Below are 24332 nucleotides of genomic sequence, written 5' to 3' on the forward strand. Positions count from 1 at the left end.
CAACTTTGCAACTATTACTACTTTTTATCTGCTTTGCAATTACTTAGCATGTCAGCTAATCCTTACCCTAACGTTAACCCTTTAACCTAACTCCTAGCCCTAACCTTAACCACTAACCATAGCCCTTAGCCTAGTTAGAATTAGCTTCCTACATAGCATTAGCCACAACAAATTGGAATTCGCAAAATATTGTACGAATTTCAAATCGTAACATATCATACGAAATGATTGATAGACATCCACAAATTAATACACTCCTATACGAAACATAACATATCATACTAATTGGAGGGTCCCGGATTTACATTTACTATATTATGTCTACCCCTGAGTCCAGCTTGAAGCAGCAGCAGATCCTATAGTCTGATAATGTACAGGTTGCATTTTATTATTTGGGATGCTATGGAATAGAGGTGAAGCAGTAGTTCTCCCTTATCTTACAATTTTCCAGCAAAGTGTGTGTGTGTGGGGGGGGGGGGGGGGGGGGGGGGGGGGCTTTCACTTGATAAGGAGCTCATTTGACAGAGTAGATAAGATACAATGTTTCCTCAGCAAGAGTCTAAATGGTGAGTTGTTTGTCTCTGGGGATGAGGTTCAAAGCTCGGAGGTTTTAACCCAGGGAAGGGACTTGGTGTACTGTTATTTCATGTTTTAACGTTAGTAGAAAGTCTAAAGACGGTATGGAACCCACTTCCCCTCTGTTAGCAATTGATGTCATTCTTCAATAACACAAACTACAAAGCAAATCAGAGGGAGAAAAATAGGTTTATTTGAGAAGGGCAAATCAAGATGTTACGCTGGGAGGTAGATGTTCAGATGTTCAGTCTCCCCTCTCCTCAGCTTTTCTCCACCGAACAAAGGAACAAGATGCCATTTATAACCCCTCACCCTAGCCTGGGGTTGACCAATCAGAGGTCCTTGCAGTACAACTGGCCAATGGCCAAATAACAAGTATGCTGCTCCCGACTCAATGTACAGAACGTAGCACACGCAGCACACGTAGCTCAGGAGTGTTCAGGAGTGACATTCCACAGATTCTCAGCAGATTTTGAACTGAAAACCAACTCCTATTGAGCGCTAACTCTAGTCCTCTCATCCTCTGCGTTGTGTATTTATCTTAAAAATATTCCTATTTGATTCCCAGAGCATCTAGGCCTATCTGTGTGTAGCATAATCCAACTCTATTTCTGTAATGATTCATTTGTTTGAATTAGTTTGATTCATAATAGAAAATGTATAATAGAAGATGCCCCATGAAATGCGCAGTGACATCTTAGGAAGTATCTTGGTAGAAATGGCTCAAACTTTCAAAGGAAAAGCTCCTTTGAGAATCATGAATTCATAATATATTTGCATAGGAGCAAGTACATGTTGCTTTCGCTGTGTTGAATATTGCATTGACTCAGAAGCTTATGTAAGCTGTCTGTCTGGTTATATTCCAAATGGCACCCTATTCCCTGTATAGTGCACTAGTTTTGACAAGGGTCCATAGTGCTCTGGTCAAAAGCTCTGGTCAAAAGTACAGTGGTTCTTCCTTTAAGAGTTTTGAGCTTATGCTGCGACCGTTTGTGGTAGATGGTGGCATTCTGTCATTGCACCACACTATCACAAAGGGGAGTTTGAACGCTGATCTATCGATAGTCTAAACTGTGGCACAAATTGACTATCTTTTCGTAAATGAACGGAAGTGTTTTCAGTCCGAGAGTCTCTCTTCTCTGGCACTAGAGTCCAGCATCAGGCAACAACTAAAAATGCTGGTGGTGGTCCTGGAGTTGAGAGAGACTTGGATAAATACAATGGAGGAATTACACTTGACATGTGGACTGATGATTTTCTAAAAATAGGCACTGTGGGCTTTTGGTTTCTCTCCCTCGAAAAAACGAAACAAATCATTATACATAACAAACTGGATTTATTTACGTGTGTGAAACAGTGATAGCTCCTCTATATGAAGTGAGTTTCTGAAACACGGAGTCCTTTGCTGGTGTGAAGAAGAAACGGAATGAAAGAGAGTCCAGCGAGGATTTGTCAGCATAAAGTTGAGTGACTCACTCATTCATGGCTTTGGATCAAAATAAATAAGTACTAACATTCTTTCTGATAGTCTTTAATTGTTACGGCCGTTGAATGAAGAGGACCAAGGTGCAGCGTGGTGAGCGTACATATTATTTATTTATTTATATGACGCCGACAAAAACAATAAACAATCCAAAAAAACGTGAAGCTAAAGGCTATAGTGCCAACAAACAAAGACAACTTCCCACAAAGACAGGAGGGAAAAAGGACTACCTAAGTATGGTTCTCAATCAGAGACAACGATAGACAGCTGTCCCTGATTGAGAACCCTACCCGACCAAAACATAGAAATACAAGTAATAGAACGAAAGAACATAGAATACCCACCCCAAATCACACCCAGACCAAACCAAATAGAGACAGAAAAAGGATCTCTAAGGTCAGGGCATGACAATAATAAAGAAACGTTTTGACTGTTTTGACCAAGTTAATCTGCTCATGTTGCGTTCAATTATTTGTGACATTGTGGTCACAATGAAGAAATAAATCCTATTCATAATGAATAATCAGATCCGTGTTGCAAGCTTGATTTTTTTTACTTGCTATATTATGAATAGGATCACAAAAAATATATAACTTTTACATTACCGTGTAGTTTACCAATAAAATGGACTGACGGTGATGTGAACATATTTGGTATACATATCCCGAAAGAAAGAAATGATCTCACTCCAATACATTTTAATAGACTATTTGTATTGCCCCCCCCCCCCCCCTTTATATCGCTGCTACTTTGTTATCAACTATGCATAGTCACTTCAATAACTCAACCCACATGCACATATTACCTCAACTAACCGGTGCCCCCGCACATTGACTCTGTACCGGAACCCCCCTGTATATAGTCTCACTATTGTTATTTTACTGCTGCACTTTAATTACTTGTTACTTTTGTTTCTTATTCTCATCCGTATAATTTTTTAAAAACTGCATTGTTGATTAGGGGCTCATATTTTGCGCATGTGACTAATACAATTTGATTTGAATTGAATTTGGGGCAGCACGGGAAAAGTTTGTTTAATGAGTTACCATTTCCCGAACTAACTCCAAAATATAGACATCATACTAGTCATCAATGAATCATTTCCTCATATCAGTCTCATTCTGAACATCGTAGACTCCGTAAATCTGCACAAACCCAGGTCTCACTAATCATTCTGTACCACACAAATTGATTTGATTATTTATTTACTAACAAGCTAAATGATAATAGAATACACACACAGTATATGTTATTGATTAGAACTTAATATAATGACAACAGGTCCCTAGCGAGCGAGCGAGAGAGAGAGAGAGAGAGATGTCACGAGATGTCACAATGTCCTTTCTCTTAGTTGTATGTTTCCTTGTATTCGTTCTGGAAGAGTGGTCTTCTGAGGACGGCCGTGTAGATCAGGTATTCCCAATCTGGGGTATACACAATGCCGTCGGAGGTAAGCCAAATAAAAATGTGATTCACATTTGTTCATTTTTATTCTTCACATTTTCAAACAGTCCATTTATATTTTCCAACAGGGCTATAGATTTGGGTGAGGTTTTTTTCTCGCCTGAGTAGCCTCGTTTCACTGCCAAAAATAAAATTAAACCATCTAGTCTTCGGCGAAATAACAACACAATGTCAAATACAGGTAGCCCAGTCAAATAATTAACATCCAATCACATTAACCGTAACTCTCTCGTGGGAATACCACTAATGTAGCCAAACTTAGCTGCTGCTCATGTTGGTATATGTACTGATGGCGCAAAAGCCATGACAGGGAGACGTAGTGGAGTGGGAATGCGCGTGCAATCAGTTGCTCCAGACACCACAAGGGTACACTGCAGCATCCACGAGAGGCTCTTGCTGCCAAGGGAATGCTTGACAGCTTGAAAGACGTTTTGTATACTACAGTGAAAAAGGTTCACTTTGTTAACCTTTTACGGCTAGGGGTTCCGCTAGCAGAACGTTTCGACAACATCCGGTGAAATGGCAGAGCGCGAAATTCATATATATATATTTTTTAATATTTAACTTTCATACATTCACAAGTGCAATACACCAAATTTTTTTTTTTTTTTTTTTTAGGGGTGGATCAGCTTAGTATTGCGGAAAGAATGTTGCTTCCAATGTAATTGTCTGCATCATTTCCATTCCCCCATATTTTTTTGGGTAAATATATATATCCATACACGTATGCATACATATACACATATATACATACACATACCTATATAGACATACATACTTTTTTAAAGAATATGCCTTTATTATTATTCCCCGCGACCCTACCACCAATCCCCCAATTGGAGTAAACTTATAAACACTTCTGCTTTTACCTTCAATTTCTACATCTTATACCTATCTTACAGACACAGTCCACTTTACAATAGTTCTCTCTTATTTGTTCTTAGTCCTTCCTCTATTTCTGTTGTCCATCCAATTTTATTTCCACTTGTAACTGTGCTATTTCACAAAAGCTCCGCACCTATACACATTTCACAGATCCCATATGCCCTATATTGTTTATCTTGTTATTAGTCCCACCCTTCAGCTCCACTCAACCTTTCCCATCTATCTTCCAACATCATCCATTTCGGATTTTTATTTGCCATACATTTCTCAACTGTGCTGTGATGCTTCACAAAAGACCTGAACCTTCCTATTCTCATAGCTTCTACAGATTGTAAATTAAAAATAAACATCTTTGCCAAAATAATTATTATATTATTGATTGATTGACTATGGCTTTTCAAATCCCCCAGTATTGCTATCTGTAGCGTTAGTTTTAGGCAAATGTTGCAATTCTTCAGCCATTCCTGGACCTGTGACCAAAAACGAGCTACATATGGACAATACCAAAATAAATGATCTAATGACTCTGCCTCCTCACAACAGAATCTGCAGAGCTGGGAAGATTGTATACCCCATATATATAACATTCTATTAGTTGCAAGAATTTTGTACAGTAATTTATATTGAAAAATTCGAAGTTTTGAATCCGGCGTTGTTTTGCGTATCAATTCATAAACCATGTGCCATGGAATGGGTACATCGAAAATCTCTTCCCAACTATTTTGCAATTTGTATGGCACAGCTGTTAGTTATTTGGTCCTTAAATTAAATTGGTATATGTTTTTATTTATCACACTTTTCTTTAACCATTTTTGTTCTTTAATACAGGGCCGACATACAAGTTCCTTACTTTTTTCCCCTTCTACTTGCCTCTTCCATTTTTGTGGTAATGCTGCAATTAATTGGTTGTAATTTTGGGTAGAGCAGACTTTTCCATATGTCTGTGTTAGCTGCATGTGTGACATAACTCCACCAGTCCTATTTATGATATCATTCACAAAAATTATACCTTTTTTAAACATTTTTTCGATAAATACAGTTTTTTTATCAATTATTATATTTGAATTTAACCACAATATTTGTTGTACTATTTGTTCCGTCCTTTCAGGTGGATTAAACTGAAATTGCAACCAACTTTCTAAGGCTTGTTTAAAGAATAAGGATATTTTGGAGATCATTTCCTTTTCAAACAACCGAAAATGAGCAGGTGTAATCTGAATAAAGGGAAAAAGGCCCTTCTTGAACATAGGATGAGACATTCGTACCAGTTTACTAGAGAACCAGTTTGGATTTAAGTATAACTTTTGTATGACCGATGCCTTTAGTGAGAGGTCTAATGCTTTAATATTTAATAATTTCTGCCCTCCGAATTCATATTCGTTATATAAATAGGCCCTTTTAATTTTATCTGGCTTGCCGTTCCAAATAAAATTGAATATTTTTTGTTCATATAATTTAAAAAACAGGTCACTAGGTGTAGGCAAAACCACAAGCAAATAGGTAAACTGTGATATGACTAAAGAGTTAATTAGGGTGATTTTTCCACAAATAGACAGGTATTTTCCTTTCCATGGTAGCAAGATCTTATCTATTTTTGCTAACTTTCTATAAAAATTTATTGGAGTGAGATCATTTCTTTCTTTTGGGATTTTTATACCGAGTATGTCCACATCTCCGTCAGACCATTTAATTGGTAAACTACATGGCAATATAAAATGTGTATTTTTTAGTGATCCAATACGTAATATGGTACATTTATCATAATTTGGTTTTAATCCAGAGAGGATAGCAAAGGTATCTAGATCCTCTACGAGGCCCTGGAGAGACTCTAGTTGTGGTTTTAAAAGAAAACATGAATCATCAGCGTACAATGACACCTTAGTTTTTAAGCCATGGATTTCTAATCCTTTAATATTAATGTTTGATCTAATTTTAACAGCTAACATTTCGATGGCAATAATAAATAGATATGCCGATAGTGGACAACCTTGTTTTACTCCTCTAGATAGTTTAAAACTTTCTGAGATGTAGCCATTATTTACTATTTTACACCTAGGGTTACTATACATAATTTTAACCCATTTTATAAGAGATTCCCCAAAATTGAAATATTCTAGGCATTTATATATAAACTCCAGTCGTACTTTATCAAAAGCCTTTTCAAAATCAACTATGAAAACCAGGCCTGGTGTCCCCGATATCTCATTACACCAAATTAAAGCTTAACTTCTTGAGCCTATGGGGGCGCCATTTCGACTTTGTAAAAATTAGTTCCCAAATTAAACTGCCTCATACTCAATTCTTGCTCGTACAATATGCATATTATTATTACTATTGGATAGAAAACACTCTCTAGTTTCTAAAACCGTTTGAATTATTTCTCTGAGTGAAACAGAACTCATTCTGCAGCACATTTCCTGTCAGGGAGTGAGATTTCAGAAATCGAGGTCCCTGTTCTGAGGCCAGTTTATAAGTCCCCATGTAAGCCATCGGACTACATGCACTGCATACGTCTTCCTCTAGATGTCAGTAAGCGGGGAGATTTTGAATGGAGTGGATTGCGCAATCTGGGGCCCTTTATAAGACCGTGGAACGGAAGTACCGTCCTTTTCAACGGTGCGCCTGACGCAAGAAGACATCACAATGGCGTCCTGCAAACGCTTTCGTTTTAGTAGTTCTATATCTCCGGTCATGTTTTTATTCGTTATAGATGTTAAAGACATCGTAAGGTACTTCATTTAAACCGACTTATAGCAGTTTATAGCGATTTTCTGGGATTTCTTTGTCATGCGCGTTCACGAGTTGGACACCTCTCCAGTTGGTGGCTAACATTAGCGGCTATTTCGACCGGACAAGAGGACATCTTTCAACCCAAAGACGATTGTTCTGGAGAAAGGACACCTTGCCCAAGATTCTGATGGAAGTTCAGCTAATAGTAAGCAGTCTTTATGCTGTTAATTCGTACTTATGTTGACAAATGTCAAATAATTATTCCGCCATGAATTATGGTGCGGTCTCGCTTTAGCGCACGCTGTATTGCGCAGTAACGTTAATTTTAAAAATGTAACCCAGCGATTGCATTAAGAACTAATTTGTCTTTCAATTGCTGTCCAACCTGTATTTTTTAGTCAAGTTTTGGAATAGTTACTGATTAGAATAGGTGCCTCTTCAAAGATTTCTCCTGCCATTTTCTGGGCAGCTTTGCTACTTTTCTCATTGTATAACCACGATTTGTGCCGCTAAATATGCACATTTTCGAACAAACTCTATATGCATTGTGTAATATGATGTTATAGGACTGTCATCTGAAGAATTCTGAGAAGGTTAGTGAAAACAATATCTTTTGGTGGTTTATATGTAATCGCTACGTTTGGCCAGAATCAATGCTGTTGTGATGTTTGCTATTGTGGTATGCTAATATAACGCTATATTGTGTTTTCGCTGTAAAACACTTAGAAAATCTGAAATATTGTCTGGATTCACAAGATCTGTGTCTTTCAATTGCTGTACGCTGTGTATTTTTAAGAAATGTTTTATGATGAGTAATTAGGTAATACACGTTACTCTCTGTAGTTATTTTAGTCGCTTTGGTGAGAGTTGTGATGGTGGCTGCAATGGTAAACTATGATTTATACCTGAAATATGCAAATTCTTCTAACAAAACATATGCTATACAATAAATATGTTATCAGACTGTCACGGTCGTCTTCTTGAGAGAGATTGGACCAAGGCGCAGCGTGTGCAAAATACATCTCTTTATTGTGGAAGAGAGAAAAACACGAAAACGAAAACTATACACAAACTAACAAAAACAACAAACGACCGTGAAGCTAAATAACGTAAGTGCACAGACAAGCAACAAACGTTCAACATAGACAATTATCCACAAACACATGATGCCCATGGCTGCCTTAAATATGGCTCCCAATTAGACACAATAAACCACAGCTGTCTCTAATTGAGAACCAATCCAGGCAGCCATCGACATACAAACACCTAGACAAGACATTTCCCCATTAAACCTACAAACCCCTAGACAAACCAAAACACATACTTCCCCATGTCACACCCTGACCTAACTAAAATAATAATGAAAACAAAGATAACTAAGGCCAGGGTGTGACACAGACTGTCATCTGATGAAGTTGTTTCTTGGTTAGTGGCTATTTATATCTTTATTTGGTCGAATTTGTGATAGCTACTGATGGAGTAAAAAACTGGTGGAGTAAAAAAAGTGGTGTCTTTTGCTAACGTGGTTAGCTAATAGATTTACATATTGTGTCTCTAATGTAAAACATTTAAAAAATCAGAAATCATGGCTGGATTCACAAGATGTGTATCTTTCATCTGGTGTCTTGGACTTGTGATTTAATGATATTTAGATGCTAGTATTTACTTGTGAGGCTATGCTAGGCTATGCTAGTAGCTTTTCTACTGATGGGGGTGCTCCCGGATCCGGGTTTGGGAGGTGTTAGAGGTTAACTTCTTGTTAATCTAGCCACTGTGTCAGATTTCAAAAGGCTTTACGGCAAAAGCAAACCATGCTATGCTATAATTCAACCCGCCAGGCGCGACACAAAACTCAGAAATAACGATATAATTCATGCCTTACCTTTGAAGATCTTCTGTTGGCACTACAATATGTCCCATAAACATCATAAATGGTCCTTTTGTTCGATAAATTCCGTCATTATATCTCTAAAATGTCCATTTATTTGGCGAGTTTGATTCAGGAAAAACACTGGTTCCAACTCGCGCAACATGACTACAATATATCTAATAAGTTACCTGTAATCTTGATCCAGACATTTCAAACAACTTTCCTAATACACCTGTAGGTATTTTTTTACGTAAATAATCTATAAAATTTAAGACGGGATAAACTGTGTTCAATACTGGTTGAAAACAATGTGTAGCGAGCTTCCAGGTTGTGCGCCCCAACCACAACAGTACACTAGACTCGACCCTCGTTCTGAACAGCCATACTTCTTCATTACTCAAAAGAAAAACATCATCCAATTTCTAAAGACTGTTGACATCTAGTGGAAGCGATAGGAACTGCAAGCAAGTGCCTTAGAAATCTAGATCCACATAGAAAACCCATTGAAAACACTGTTACCTCAAAATAAATTCCTGGATGGTTTGTCCTCTGGGTTTCACCTGCCAAATAAGTTCTGTTATACTCACAGACATAATTTTAACAGTTTTAGAAACTAGAGTGTTTTCTATCCAAATGATATGCATATCCTAGCTTCTGGGCCTGAGTAGCAGACAGTTTACTTTGGGCATGCTTTTCATCCAAAATTCCGAATGCTGCCCCCTATCCTAAAAAAGTTAAAGCAAGGCCCCTGAACTCTCGTGTATTTTCTGCACTATGCAATGATATGGGCAGCGACCATGTAAAGCTTTTACAACATACAGAAATGTGCTGGTTATCAAGGGGCAAAGTATTGACATGTTTTTTTTTATTGAGAGATGAGCTTAAAGTTCTCTCACACAACTGGCCTATCTGGGTGATGTTTTTTCTTGCCTGAATGATCTGAATCTAGGATTACAGGGACTCTCCGCAACTATATTCAATGTGCTGGACAAAATTTAGGCTATGATTAAGAAGTTGGAGCTCTTCTCTGTCTGCATTAACAAGGACAACACACAGGTGTTTCCATCATTGTATGATTTTTTGTGTGCAAATGACCTCAAGCTTACGGACAATGTCAAATGTGATATAGCGAAGCACCTGAGTGAGTTGGGTGCGCAATTACGCAGGTACTTTCCCGAAACGAATGATACAAACAACTGGATTCGTTAACCATTTCATGCCCTGCCTCCAGTCCACTTACCGATATCTGAACAAGAGAGTCTCATCGAAATTGCAACTAGCGGTTCTGTGAAAATGTATTTTAATCAGAAGCCACTGCCATATTTCTGGATTGGGCTGCGCTCAGAGTACCCTGCTTTGGCAAATCGTGCTGTTAAGACACTGATGCCCTTTGCAACCATGTACCTATGTAAAAGTGGATTCTTGGCCCTCACTAGCAGGAAAACTAAATACAGGCACAGACTCTGTGTGGAAAATTATTTAAGACTGAGACTCCAATACAACCCAACATTGCAGAATTATGTGCATCCTTTCAAGCACACCCTTCTCATTAACCTGTGGTGAGGTATTCACAATTTTTGATGAACAAATACGGTTTTATATGTAAGATGGTTAAATAAAGAGCAAAATTATTGATTGTTATTATATTATTTGTGCCCTGGTCCTATAAGAGCTCTTTGTCACTTCACACAAGCTGGGTTGTGACAAAAACTCACACTCATTCTTATGTTTAATAAATGTATTGTATAGTGTGTGTGTGGCAGGCTTACAATGATGGCAAATAAATAACATTTGAGAGTGTGCTGACCCTGGTGCTAGAGGGGGTACGCAGCTGGTGGTTGAATGTTTGAAGGGGTACGGGACTATAAAAAGTTTAGGAACCACTGGTGTAGATGATCCCAGCGTGGGGATGAAAGCAGTGTAGACAAACGATGACTTGAAGAGAATAACCGGATGGTCCTGCTTAAATTCACCTTCTTGGATACAGTACTACAGAACAGCTACTCAACCGTAGCATTGATTGTTAAGAGGTTCCTTTGTCTTTGACCTTGTGTTGCGTTTTCGGGGTCGCGACTAAACGTAGACCTCGGCTGCAGCTCGTGGTCATCCTAGTCTGATATGTTAATTCTTAACTCAAATGCTTAACTTAACTCGGGTAGAAAGGGGGCGTCTCCGTCTTGCTGACCCGGTCTCTGGGTTCCCTGGGGCGTAACTAGTTACGAGGCAAGGTATCAGAATTTGCTATGATCTTCCCTTTATCCTGGATATTTTTCACACAATGTAAAGTATGTAAACATGATATACACCGTAGGAATACTCCTAATGTTACAAAGTTTTCGTTATGGCGTCTTCATTTTCAATGACATCACAAAATAGACATTCATCTTCCACATTCCATCTCTCATCATTACTGATATTTGGAGGATGAACTATTTTTATTTATTTTTATTTAACCTTTATTTAACTAGGCAAGTCAGTGAAGAACAAATTCTTATTTACTATGATGGCCTAGGGACAGTGGGTTAACTGCCTTGTTCAGGTGCAGAAGGACAGATTTTTTACCTTGTCAGCTCGGGAATTCGATCTATATTGTTCCCGTGTTCATTGTTTGATGTTGTAGTTTTGGGCGTGGTTGTCTCTTCATGAGGCACACAGACATTCCGATCACCCAAACTAGACCCCAAAGGACTCGTCTGCTGCCTAATGGTTTACAATCGACGTGAGGTGTCATAAGACCCCCACATCCATCCCTCTCCCCTTCTGCGGGAGAGAGAGAGCTCTGTAGAGCTGATCCACTGTAACCTGATCTCTTGGATCCTCACAGGAGAATCATGACAATCGGCACCTGTAAGAAATGCATTTTCGTTTTTCATGGAATAGAAACACCATAATATTAATAGAAAAGAGTAAAACTTTATTGTCCATCACCTTCCATTAAAAGAATCACATACACATACATTCTCACATCATACACATTTAAACCTGTCAGTCCATCATGTTGCCTTAACTAACAACATAGAGGGCATTAATACATTCACTCACAAACTACCACTGTTCCATCTACACTAGATTCATAAGTACATATACCAATGCAATTTACTTTGCATTTAGTTGTCCAGCAGCACAAGGAACTAAATAACTAATTAATTCTGAGGGCAGAGATACGGGAGACAGCTGATGCATTGATCCAGAGCCAGGCGGTATTGGCGGAGAGTCACTCATCATTGGCCGAGAGTCAGGCGTAGAATGACGCGTTGAAGAGGGCGAGGAACGAGATGGAGTCACAATCCATGCCAGGCACACCTGTGAGCTCTGGAACTCCACCTCTGACAGGCAGAGTCAACATAGGTGGCGGATTCGTCGGGTCGTCGGTTCAACCTGACATTTCCATTCATCTTCTGACAACAGAACTTGACAAACTGCTCACCGGGCACAGCAAGGGCCGCCCGGACCGTTATGCTGTTCTGCTATTCCAAGGATGTGTAACCGAAGAGAGATATCACGAGTGGACACAGAATACCAACTGGGATGGATTCCGAGGCAAAAGTGGCTTACCAGTGAACCTCCGGGTGTTCATCATTAATACGGTGTCTCAGAAGTTTCTGTCCATGACTGATACAACCCGAAAAAGCATTAAACACAGAGTTAATGAGTCCTGAGAAAGTCTGGACATAGCCTGCTCTCCCTTATGTAAGGAATTAGGCACTTCACCATGTTTACTATGTACTGTAGGTTTACTTGTCAGACTGCACAGTAGCTTAAAATAAACATATACATTATAAACTTGTATCCTTTTCCCTCTCGCTCTCATCCAACACTTCCCACACTGCCCCTACTCGGATGGTATCGCGCCGTCCCAACCTTCGCTCTCTCTCCCCCGCTACTCTCTCCTCTTCCATCCTATCATCTCTTCCCTCTGCTCAAACCTTCTCCAACCTATCTCCTGATTCTGCCTCCTCAACCCTCCTCTCCTCCCTTTCTGCATCCTTTGACTCTCTATGTCCCCTATCCTCCAGGCCGGCTCGGTCCTCCCCTCCTGCTCCGTGGCTCGACGACTCATTGCGAGCTCACAGAACAGGGCTCCGGGCAGCCGAGCGGAAATGGAGGAAAACTCGCCTCCCTGCGGACCTGGCATCCTTTCACTCCCTCCTCTCTACATTCTCCTCTTCTGTCTCTGCTGCTAAAGCCAATTTCTACCACTCTAAATTCCAAGCATCTGCCTCTAACCCTAGGAAGCTCTTTGCCACCTTCTCCTCCCTCCTGAATCCTCCTCCCCCTCCTCCCCCCTCCTCCCTCTCTGCTGATGACTTCGTCAACCATTTTGAAAAGAAGGTCGACGACATCCGATCCTCGTTTGCTAAGTCAAACGACACCGCTGGTTCTGCTCACACTGCCCTACCCTGTGCTTTGACCTCTTTCTCCCCTCTCTCTCCAGATGAAATCTCGCGTCTTGTGACGGCCGGCCGCCCAACAACCTGCCCGCTTGACCCTATCCCCTCCTCTCTTCTCCAGACCATTTCCGGAGACCTTCTCCCTTACCTCATCTCGCTCATCAACTCATCCTTGACCGCTGGCTACGTCCCTTCCGTCTTCAAGAGAGCGAGAGTTGCACCCCTTCTGAAAAAACCTACACTCGATCCCTCCGATGTCAACAACTACAGACCAGTATCCCTTCTTTCTTTTCTCTCCAAAACTCTTGAACGTGCCGTCCTTGGCCAGCTCTCCTGCTATCTCTCTCAGAATGACCTTCTTGATCCAAATCAGTCAGGTTTCAAGACTAGTCATTCAACTGAGACTGCTCTTCTCTGTGTCACGGAGGCGCTCCGCACTGCTAAAGCTAACTCTCTCTCCTCTGCTCTCATCCTTCTAGACCTATCGGCTGCCTTTGATACTGTGAACCATCAGATCCTCCTCTCCACCCTCTCCGAGCTGGGCATCTCCGGCGCGGCCCATGCTTGGATTGCGTCCTACCTGACAGGTCGCTCCTACCAGGTGGCGTGGCGAGAATCTGTCTCCGCACCACGTGTTCTCACCACTGGTGTCCCCCAGGGCTCTGTTCTAGGCCCTCTCCTATTCTCGCTATACACCAAGTCACTTGGCTCTGTCATATCCTCACATGGTCTCTCCTATCATTGCTATGCAGACGACACACAATTAATCTTCTCCTTTCCCCCCTCTGATAACCAGGTGGTGAATCGCATCTCTGCATGTCTGGCAGACATATCAGTGTGGATGACGGATCACCACCTCAAGCTGAACCTCGGCAAGACGGAGCTGCTCTTCCTCCCGGGGAAGGACTGCCCGTTCCATGATCTCGCCATCACGGTTGACAACTCCATTGTGTCCTCCTCCCAGAGTGCTAAGAACCTTGGCGTGATCCTGGACAACACCCTGTCGTTCTCAACTAACATCAAGGCGGTGACCCGTTCCTGTAGGTTCATGCTCTACAACATTCGCAGAGTACGACCCTGCCTCACGCAGGAAGCGGCGCAGGTCCTAATCCAGGCACTTGTCATCTCCCGTCTGGATTACTGCAACTCGCTGTTGGCTGGGCTCCCTGCCTGTGCCATTAAACCCCTACAACTCATCCAGAACGCCGCAGCCCGTCTGGTGTTCAACTTTCCCAAGTTCTCTCACGTCACCCCGCTCCTCCGCTCTCTCCACTGGCTTCCAGTTGAAGCTCGCATCCGCTACAAGACCATGGTGCTTGCCTACGGAGCTGTGAGGGGAACGGCACCTCCGTACCTTCAGGCTCTGATCAGGCCCTACACCCAAACAAGGGCACTGCGTTCATCCACCTCTGGCCTGCTCGCCTCCCTACCTCTGAGGAAGTACAGTTCCCGCTCAGCCCAGTCAAAACTGTTCGCTGCTCTGGCACCCAATGGTGGAACAAACTCCCTCACGACGCCAGGTCAGCGGAGTCAATCACCACCTTCCGGAGACACCTGAAACCCCACCTCTTTAAGGAATACCTAGGATAGGATAAAGTAATCCTTCTAACCCCCCCCCCCTTAAAAGAGTTAGATGCACTATTGTAAAGTGGTTGTTCCACTGGATATCATAAGGTGAATGCACCAATTTGTAAGTCGCTCTGGATAAGAGCGTCTGCTAAATGACTTAAATGTAAAATGTAATAAAACTTTTTTTGTTGTTGTATCGAATTCAATAATATATTTGTACCAATCAGAGTCAGTCAGAGTTGAGTCCTATTGTAAAGTGTAGCCTAAAGGCCAAAATGGGCAAACTTGCAAGGTATTCGATGCTTAAGTACTCTGCGACCAGATTTGCCCCAACAAAAGAATGCATCAGCCCCTACAAATATATACATTTATTAATAACCCTGCATTATAATTGTATTAAAGCCCCTTAGATATTAATTTAGAATCCTCTAAATTTAATTAGATCTACATGGACATTTTATTGATCTGCCAGTATTTTTATTTAGAGATTCCGGTAAACTCTTTGATGTTTCCTTTTATGTGTCTTACCAATTATTATTGGATTATTCACCATGGCAACCAACAAAATGTATTTCTTAGTTAGGTTGGCTTTTGTGGAGATTAGACTGTTTTCCTTTTCAGGAATGTTTGTGCGTTTTTGACCAAATGTAAGTCAGAACCCTGCCCTGACCATGAGCCTACCTGCTGTCCTGTACCTTGCCCCACCACACTGGATTATTGATCCCTGCCTGCCCTGACCCTGAGACTACCTGTCATTCTGTACCTTTTGGACTCTGATCTGGATTACTGACCTCTGACCTTGACCTGTTGTTTTGCCTGCTCCCTGTTCTAGTAATACACTTTTGTTACTTCGACACTGTCTTCCCTGAAACGTGACACACCCACCCATGATGGGCTATCAGCAGGACAATAGGAAAGGAGGTTAGGGTGAGCATTGTATTTAAATACTCCGCACAGTAGCCTACTAAACATATGTATTTTCAAGTAGTAAAAAATTATATATATCTAATTCAATAACGTATTTCTACCACGGTAGATTGCTGTGTTTTTGGTTGATGGACAATATTAAAAACAGTCAAATGCATTCCTGAATTGAATCGCTTTAGCTGACATGTTGCGGTTTATTCGATGTTTAATTAAGGCTCCTTTCTCTTCTCTGTGCTGGAGGTCTTTTAAGAATATAAAAGAAGCCTTCCGTCCTTGATGGACTATCAGCAGGACAATAGTCTCTTGCCGAGTTTAGGGACTTTAAATGTATTCATGGGTGTTTGCGAGGCATGTCACTTCTCTCTTTTGCATAGCCCACCAAATGCACTGTTTTCTAACCACATCTGGATGGATGATAACGAATTACTATGGAAATAGATATCACTGATAACAGAAATATTGGAATAAAGTAGGCTAATGAAGGCAACAGATTGTTGCTTACTGAAACTACTGAAAGTCACAGTTGTTATAATAGGATTTGAAGCAATAACGAACCTGTTTGTGGTCAACTATTTCAGCACTGTTTTGTGCTGCTCTGAGACAAGCATGGGGACTGGTCTTGATAAATCAATGAGATTTTTATTTTCACTGAATCTCCGTTTGGGTATTGGTTAGACTACAATTAGGGTGTGGAAATGTTAGGATTATTTTGCTCTTCCCTCGCAGTCACTTAGTAGCCTAGGCCTACTCCTGACCGGTCACGTTGTACAGCATCATATTTTCCTAATATTAAAAACAGTCAAATGTTCAATCGCTTTAGCCAACATGTTGAGGTTTATTCATTTTTGAAATATTCAAGGCTCCCTTTGTTATTTCATTTTATAATAAATGATTGAATGTATTTAAAGACATGGATGACTTGTATGCTGTGTGATGACATGCACAAATGAATGAATGATTAATTGATATACTGTATATTGAAGTAAGCCTGTATGCCGATAAGTAAGTTATTCTAAAACAGCTACAGTAAACAGGACTCTTAGGTCTACAGCTCCATGTTATTTTCTTGTCATTTAACTTCTCAAAGATGCCCTCTGGTGGTCTAACTAGCATTAATGGCAACAATGGCTGACACTTAACATGCCATAGAATTCTGCTGCACCCCGCAAGCTGTGCTGCAGTATCACACAACTTTTAAAGGAAGAATCACTGCAGTGCACTATATAGGGAATAGGGTGCCAGGAAACCTAGAGGTCAGTACTTGCTTAGGACAGCAACTTGGACATTTTTTAGTTCAGTCTGGAAGAGAGATGAATATTCATAGGGGACATGTCCATTTTCAGTTACTAGGGCCACTTACACTGGCCTTTAATGTCCAATCAGAAAATACAGGCTCCATCCGAGCACTAATCTCAGTCTTAATCTCGATCTTAATCATTTTCCTTCCTGAATCCGATCAGGATTTGTCTAATAAAAGCCTCTGTTGTTCACATCGTTGCCTGACATCCCAGACACTGAATGGCAGATTTATTAATCTGTTGTTTGAGCTAGTTGTCTATATTCATAAGAGTAGACGGATGAGGTTTTGGTCTGCACTCAAAACATTTCAAACCTCGACTCGTCAGGTACAGTGACACATTTTGTTCTGAATAACACATATTGCATGACAGAAGTTGCGGTGGATTCAGTGATGTATGAAAGTGGATAGACCAGAGTAGACAAGTCTACGAGCAGAGTAGACTAACAGCAGTATCGGGATCACCCGAGACAGGAGATGCATTGTTGATGCAATCTGTCATCTCCTGCCATGTGTAAATGATGTACTTGGTGTCTCTGCTGCTGTTGTACAGCGTGTACTGGAAGCATCTGTCCCCGTTTGCCACACGCACCCATAAGGCGTCATTTCATATCCTTTTCATTAAAAGAGATTATTCGGCTGAGCGGCTCTTTTGTCTGGGTATCTGGGTAACTGTGTGTGTTTGTGTTTGTGTGTGTCTGTGTACGTAAATGCCTGCGTGTTTTTAATCTCACACAGTTGACATGTCCACCTGCTCGCTGCATCGTTTACTCGTTTACTCGGCAGAGATCTTTCCTCTCGCTCACACTCTCGCTTACAACGTTAACAATGTTTACACTGTATTTCTGATCAATTTGATGTTATTTTAATGGACAAAAAAAATGTGCATTTCTTTCAAAAACAAGGACATTTCTAAGTGACCACAAACTTTTGAACGCTAGTGTATATTTCGCTTCCGATTCGTTGAAGTACAAGTCCTTCTCCAAATCGAGGTTAGTGATAGCTGTTCTGATGTCCAGAAGCCTGTTTTCCCAATAGCATCTCCTAGCATAGCCTAGCCTACCTAATCACCACATATCTAGCAGCATCCTTTTAGAAGATGACTCACCATGGGGTCAAGTGCTCCTCACAGGCCCCATGAATAAGACATGAGTGACCCAGCCAGGGACAGAGGACAGGACAGTTGACGTTGCACTGCGAGCAGGCAACACGAGACCGGCCGTGACGTCAGCCCTATGAATTAGTAAAGGACCCGTGGGATCCGGTGGACAGGGCGCTAACGGATGTAGCACCGTTGCCATGACACGGCAAGATCCAGGAAAGAGCAGGCCTTTGGTTAAAATAGACTAAAGGGTTAGCATAAATGCCTTAAATCCCTGACCCAGGGTCAGTTTGAGTTTGTTTCGGCTCAAATGGTTAATGTTAGAGTTGGAGTAGAAAAATCTGTTCTTAAGTCAGTGCTTAGGGGCAGACTGGAGCACCTCTTCCCTTTTACCGATGTTTCCACTGTACCATTATTATGCCTCATATCCAGTTCCTTGTTTTGTCAGGTCAGCTATCCATTTACTTGTTTGGACATGAGTGGCTATCACATGACCAAGGCCATGTCAGCTTAGGTTGTGAGTAATGTGTTGTTCTGAAAGAGAGTTAGTCACCATCACAGAACTATGGGCATCGATTTGAAAAGGGAGGAAGACCCTATTTGCCTTCCTTATGGTCTTGGTCTTTTATCAAACAGACAAAGGGATTAGGATGAGAGAAATTGATTGAGTCTTCTGTTCTACTATCCGTATTCCTGGAGGCTACTCCTTTCATTCTTATTGTCAGAGAAAACCTGAAAGTACTGTACAACAGAAGGGATTGTTTAAGCGGAACTTAAAGAGATGGCTCACCCAAATTACAAAATGATATATTGGTTTCCTTACCATGCAAGTAGAAAAGATAGCAATCCATGCTTTGGTTTAGTTAACCTTGCCACTTTCTCCAAACTATTTAGCATTTTCTCCAAGGACCAATGCAAGTCAATATCCCCGATATTAACAAGCTTTGCATTTAATGTACACATCATCCTGAATTAAAATTGACCGTATAGCTCAATAAAGTAACTTTAAGATGATTTAGGTATGAAACACAAAACAACATTTAAGCAATCAGGCATTGCATGAAATATGATCTTGGTGCCAGGACTGGTTCAATTACTTCCTTTCAGGAATAATGCATCACATTCAGGTTTGGTAGAAACTAAGGTCCTATAAGGGGATTTGCTCTGGTTTGAGGTACCTTTCTCTCAAAGTTGCCCTTTATGTTTTGTGCTGCTCTTCTGGCAACATCTGTCTTTGTGATATCAGGTGCTTTGTATTTAGAAATGTGGGTTATTATGCGAACGTCGATGGAACATTACTCATTTCATACAAAGCTGTAAGATGATGTCACTCATGAAGTAGATCGGTCGGCCCACTCCCACTCATAAAGGTAGGTCGGTAGAACAACCTATCGTCCAATCTATGATATTTAACTCCTACATGAGAAAACGTCCACAGAGAAATGGACTGGAAACGTTAGTACAAATGAAAAGCAATCTAACTCAATGGTTTTATACTCTAAAACTATATTCAAATCCACAAAGGGAAAATGTAAAGAAATGGCATGTTCGCTAACCTGTGGAAAATTAAATACACTCCTGGCAAATCCATGTTGTCTGCACTTGTGCTTTGGAAAACCTTCCAGTAACCACGGGCGTAAGCATGTGTAGACTAGTGTCACCGGACATTTTACAACCAAGAGGTTGACTTCAAGGACTTCAAAAGAACAATGGAGTCTGTCATATCCATACCGTGGTTTCCCCTCGACCGGGGGGTTCCCCCTTCTCTCTTTTGATGTGTCGCACCCCTCAATTTCCCCTAATTTAGATTGTCCTGGGGACAACACGCATGACTGCCCCCAAATGATCCTCTCTTGTGTTGTTTTTGTACCTCCCTATAGCTCCATGGCGGTTCCCCCAACCACGACCTCCACAGAATGCTCCAGAACCCTATCAAGGCCCCTTTTGGAGTGATGGTATACGGGTAGCAAGATGGAGACAGACGGAATCAGAGAGCATGCTAACCTCGCCGTGACTAGACAGACGGACGGACACCTCATCTCATTCGCCTCAGGGAAAAACTGTTGTGCTCTAGCTATTTTGCCATTTAACCCTTGACTCGTGATTTTATTAGTTTATCAGTTTATGATTTCTTCAACATACCTGAATAACTTGAGTAACTTGAGTTGAAGTTGCATGAAAGGTTGTGAGTTGATTGGGCTACTTCAAACTCTTGAGAGCAAAATTGAGGGCAGAGAGAATTTGACTCAGTGGCCTCTCAGGACTAGGCCGCACCCCAGCCCCACGCTAGTGTGATGCATGTTATGAGCAGCCCGTCGCTGACCAATGAGACAGAGAACTGCAGCAGCGAGGGCAGCATCAGCGCCGCCACCACCGCCAGGACCACCAGCACCACCTCCGGCCTCTCCCCAATGTTGGGCAACATCCCCTCCGCTTCTACTCTCCCCTCTCCCTTCCCCAATGAACCCCCCCTGCACCCTACCACACTACCACACCACTACACCCCACCACCACCCCTGCCCCCGAACACCCCTCCTCCCCCTCCCCCACCACCAACCTCCCTCTCCAGCCACGGTGTGTGGAAGAAGCGGCAGGTGCGGAGCTTTTTCTGGAAGCCCATCCCAGAGGAGAAGGTGCGGGGCCAGCCCAACATCTGGACCATGGCGGTGCGCTGCCAGCAGCAGTACCAGATCGACGTGCGCTCCGTGGAGGAGCTGTTCGGCCAGCAGGAGGAAGTGCAGGGCCGGGGGTGTATGCCCGCCACCAGTGGATCCTCCTCAGCCCGCATCACCCGGTCCAGGTCCTTCAAGGAGAACAAGGACAAGGTGAGTCTGACTGGGTGGATTGTGAATGGTGGATGGGAATACGCCCTGACCTGTTTTTGTTTTACTGGTGGAATTACAGGACATAAGAGTGCTGGTAGGTCCACTTCACTAGAAAAAGATGTTAGCAGAATAATGTACTTAACAAAGAGTTTTGGGTTTGCGCTAACATGACTAAGATTGACTGGTTGGTATGGCAGTTCTCTGTAGTAAAAACAATACAACAAAACATAAATTGACAACAACAAGACCAGTATAGACAGACAGTATATACTGTACCTGAACCTGATCTCAAAGGTTATTCTTGGAAGTCACTGTACTCATCACAGAACGCAAGCTAACACAACCACTTCACAGCACAGCACAATCAGCTTCATCTCGAGGCATGGGAACAACACTACCAATACAAAAGCCAGTTGTATGGCATGCGTATCTGGAAACAGGAAACGCATCGATGGTGAGTGTAATGCAAATCATTGTATACCTCTGAAAAAGGCTTTGAACGAACTGTAAAGTTATGCCCACGTGAGGCTTAGTGAAGCTTATGTCACAGTTTGACAGTCTGAGCAACCTGGAGGGAATACTGGTTGTTTTTTCACAACCCCTATTCCTCAAGGGACTCCAAATATAGCAACATGCTACGCGCTACTCCTGAGAGCCCTGTGATTGTACGCAGGATATACAGTGCCTTCAGAAAGTATTCACACCCCTTGACTTTTTCCACATTTTGTTGTTACAGCCTGAATTTTAAATGTATTAAATTGAGGTTGTCACTGGCCTACACACAATACCCCATAATGTCCAAGTGGAATTATGTTTTTAGAAATGTTTAAAAATTAATACAAAAATGACAAGCTGAAATGTCTTGAGTCAATAAGTATTTAACCCTTTTGTTATGGCAAGCCTAAATAAGTTCAGGAGTAAAAATGTGCTTAACAAGTCACATAATAAGTTGCATGGACTCTGTGTGCAATAATGGTGTTTAACATGATTTTTGAATGACTACCTTATCTCTGTACCCCATACATATAATTATCTGTAAGGTGCCTCAGTCAAGTAGTGAATTTCAAACGCATATTCAACCACAAAGATCATGGAGGTTCCAAATGCCTCGCAAAGAAAGGCACCTATTGGTAGATGGATAAAAATGATGTATCGATACACCCAGGCACTACAAAGATACAGACGTCCTTCCTGACTCAGTTGCCGGAGAGGAAGCAAACCGCTTTGGGATTTCACCACGAGGCCAATGGTGACTTTAAACCAGTTAAAGAGTTTAATGGCCGTGATAGAAGAAAACTGAGGATGGATCATCAACATTGTAGTTACTCCACAATACGAAATCAAATCATGCTTCATTTATACAGCACATTTCAGACGTGGAATGCAACGCAATGTGCTTTACAGGGAAAAAAACAATGACCATAAAAGCTGAAATATTTACTACACAATATGATGAAAAACTAAAGAATTATACAAACTGAACAACTAAGCACCCTAAGGAAAAGCAAAGCTAAAAAGATGTTTTAAGATCTGTGTTTTAAATATGTCCACAGTTTCGGCCCCCTTAAGGTTCTCTGGCAGGCTATTCCAGAGGATGGGGGCATAATAACTAAAGGCTGCCTCTTCATGCTTCTTGGTCCTAGGCTTCGGATAGTTAAAATGCCAGTACCAAAGGACATGAGGAACCTAATTGACAGAGTGAAAGGAAGGAAACCTGTACATAATAACAAATATTCTAAAACATGCATCCTCTTTGCAACAAGGCACTAAAGTAATGCTGCAAAAAATCTGGCAAAGCAATTAACTTTCTGATTTCCATCAGACACTGGGAGATGAATTCCCCTTTCAGCAGGACAATAACCTAAAACACAAGACCAAATCTACACTGGAGTTGCTTACCAAGAAGACAGTGCATGTTCCTGAGTTTTGACTTAAAACGGTTGTCTAGCAATGATCAACAACCAATTTGACAGAGCTTGAAGAATTTTGAAAAGAATAATGGGCAAATGTTGCAAAATCCAGGTGTGGAAAGCTCTTAGTGACCAACCTAGAAAGATTCACTACAAAGATTCACAGCTGTAATTGCTGCCAAAGGTGCTTCTACAAAGTATTGACACAGTGGTGTGAATACTTACGTAAATTAGATATTTATGTATTTAATTTTCAATCCATTTGCCAAAAAAAATTTAAAACATGTTTTCACTTCTTCATTATGGGGTATTGTGTGTAGATGGGTGAGAGATAATTTTTTTAATTTTTCATAAATGTTGGATTCAAGCTGTAACACAACAAAATGTGGAATAAGTCAAGGGGTATGAATGCTTTCGGAAGTCACTGTGGATACAGAAACAATAGCATCACAAATGCCAGAATTTGTGGTGCTACACCTTAAAGGGATACTTTGCGATTGAAGCCCATTATATACATGTAATGAAGCCCATTATATACATGTACTTCCCCAGAACTCGTGGATACCGTTTTTATGTCTCAGCGTCCATTATGAAGGAAGTTAAAGGTCGTTTCACAAGCCAATGCTAACTAGCATTAACGCAATAACTGTAAGTCATAGGTATTTTTATGACATATTTTATTGTTTTATGCAGTTCCTTTGTCAGGGACCATGTACAACTAAAACATAAATCTCTGAGACTGCAATCTAATGCATTGTACGAGCTGATTGTGGCAGCATTGTACAGCAAATTTTCATCACCAGACCCTGGGCAGGTGTACAATAATAAAACTTGGATCGGAATTCTTCTGGCTGGCATCTATGTCACCATCTGTGGCACCAGTTATTAACCAAACCTCAATGTTGCACAACCGGCCGTGATTGGGAGTCCCATAGGGCGGTGCACAATTGGCCCAGCGTCATCTGGGTTTGGCCGGTGTAGGCCGTCATTGTAAATAAGAATTTGTTCTTAACTGACTTGCCTAGTTAAATAACATAAATGTAAATACAAAATAAATTCCAAAAGGAAGTATGCCCTATTTTGCTTTTAACACAATCCCTCTGCCGTATGCTAGTGTAAATAGTGATGATGGCTTGATAAAAAGAAAATGTATTTGTTTTTTCACCTTTAATTTATGCACTTTTCTTCCCAATGCACTTTTTGAGCATCATGATGTCCCAATAAATCATCTCTATTTTTGCATTTAAACCTCCGTTTTGGATTTGTCCACTTTTGACAGTGTGCGGGTCTCCATCTCTCCTTT

At 41.3% G+C, this 24332-nt stretch overlaps 1 protein-coding gene across 1 annotated transcript in view; it reads left to right on the plus strand.

Annotated features, from left to right (window-relative positions):
* The window catches only part of LOC129841281 (FH2 domain-containing protein 1-like), a 59575-nt gene that overhangs the window by 7220 nt on the left and 28023 nt on the right, over positions 1 to 24332 (plus strand). Inside the window, exon 2 of the mRNA XM_055909477.1 lies at positions 20175 to 21119. Coding sequence (XP_055765452.1) covers positions 20589 to 21119 — 531 coding nt within the window. The 5' untranslated portion in view covers positions 20175 to 20588. The remainder of the gene's footprint in view (positions 1 to 20174; positions 21120 to 24332) is intronic.

Source organism: Salvelinus fontinalis, chromosome 42, assembly GCF_029448725.1.
Source record: "Salvelinus fontinalis isolate EN_2023a chromosome 42, ASM2944872v1, whole genome shotgun sequence".
Taxonomy (NCBI): Eukaryota; Metazoa; Chordata; class Actinopteri; order Salmoniformes; family Salmonidae; genus Salvelinus; species Salvelinus fontinalis.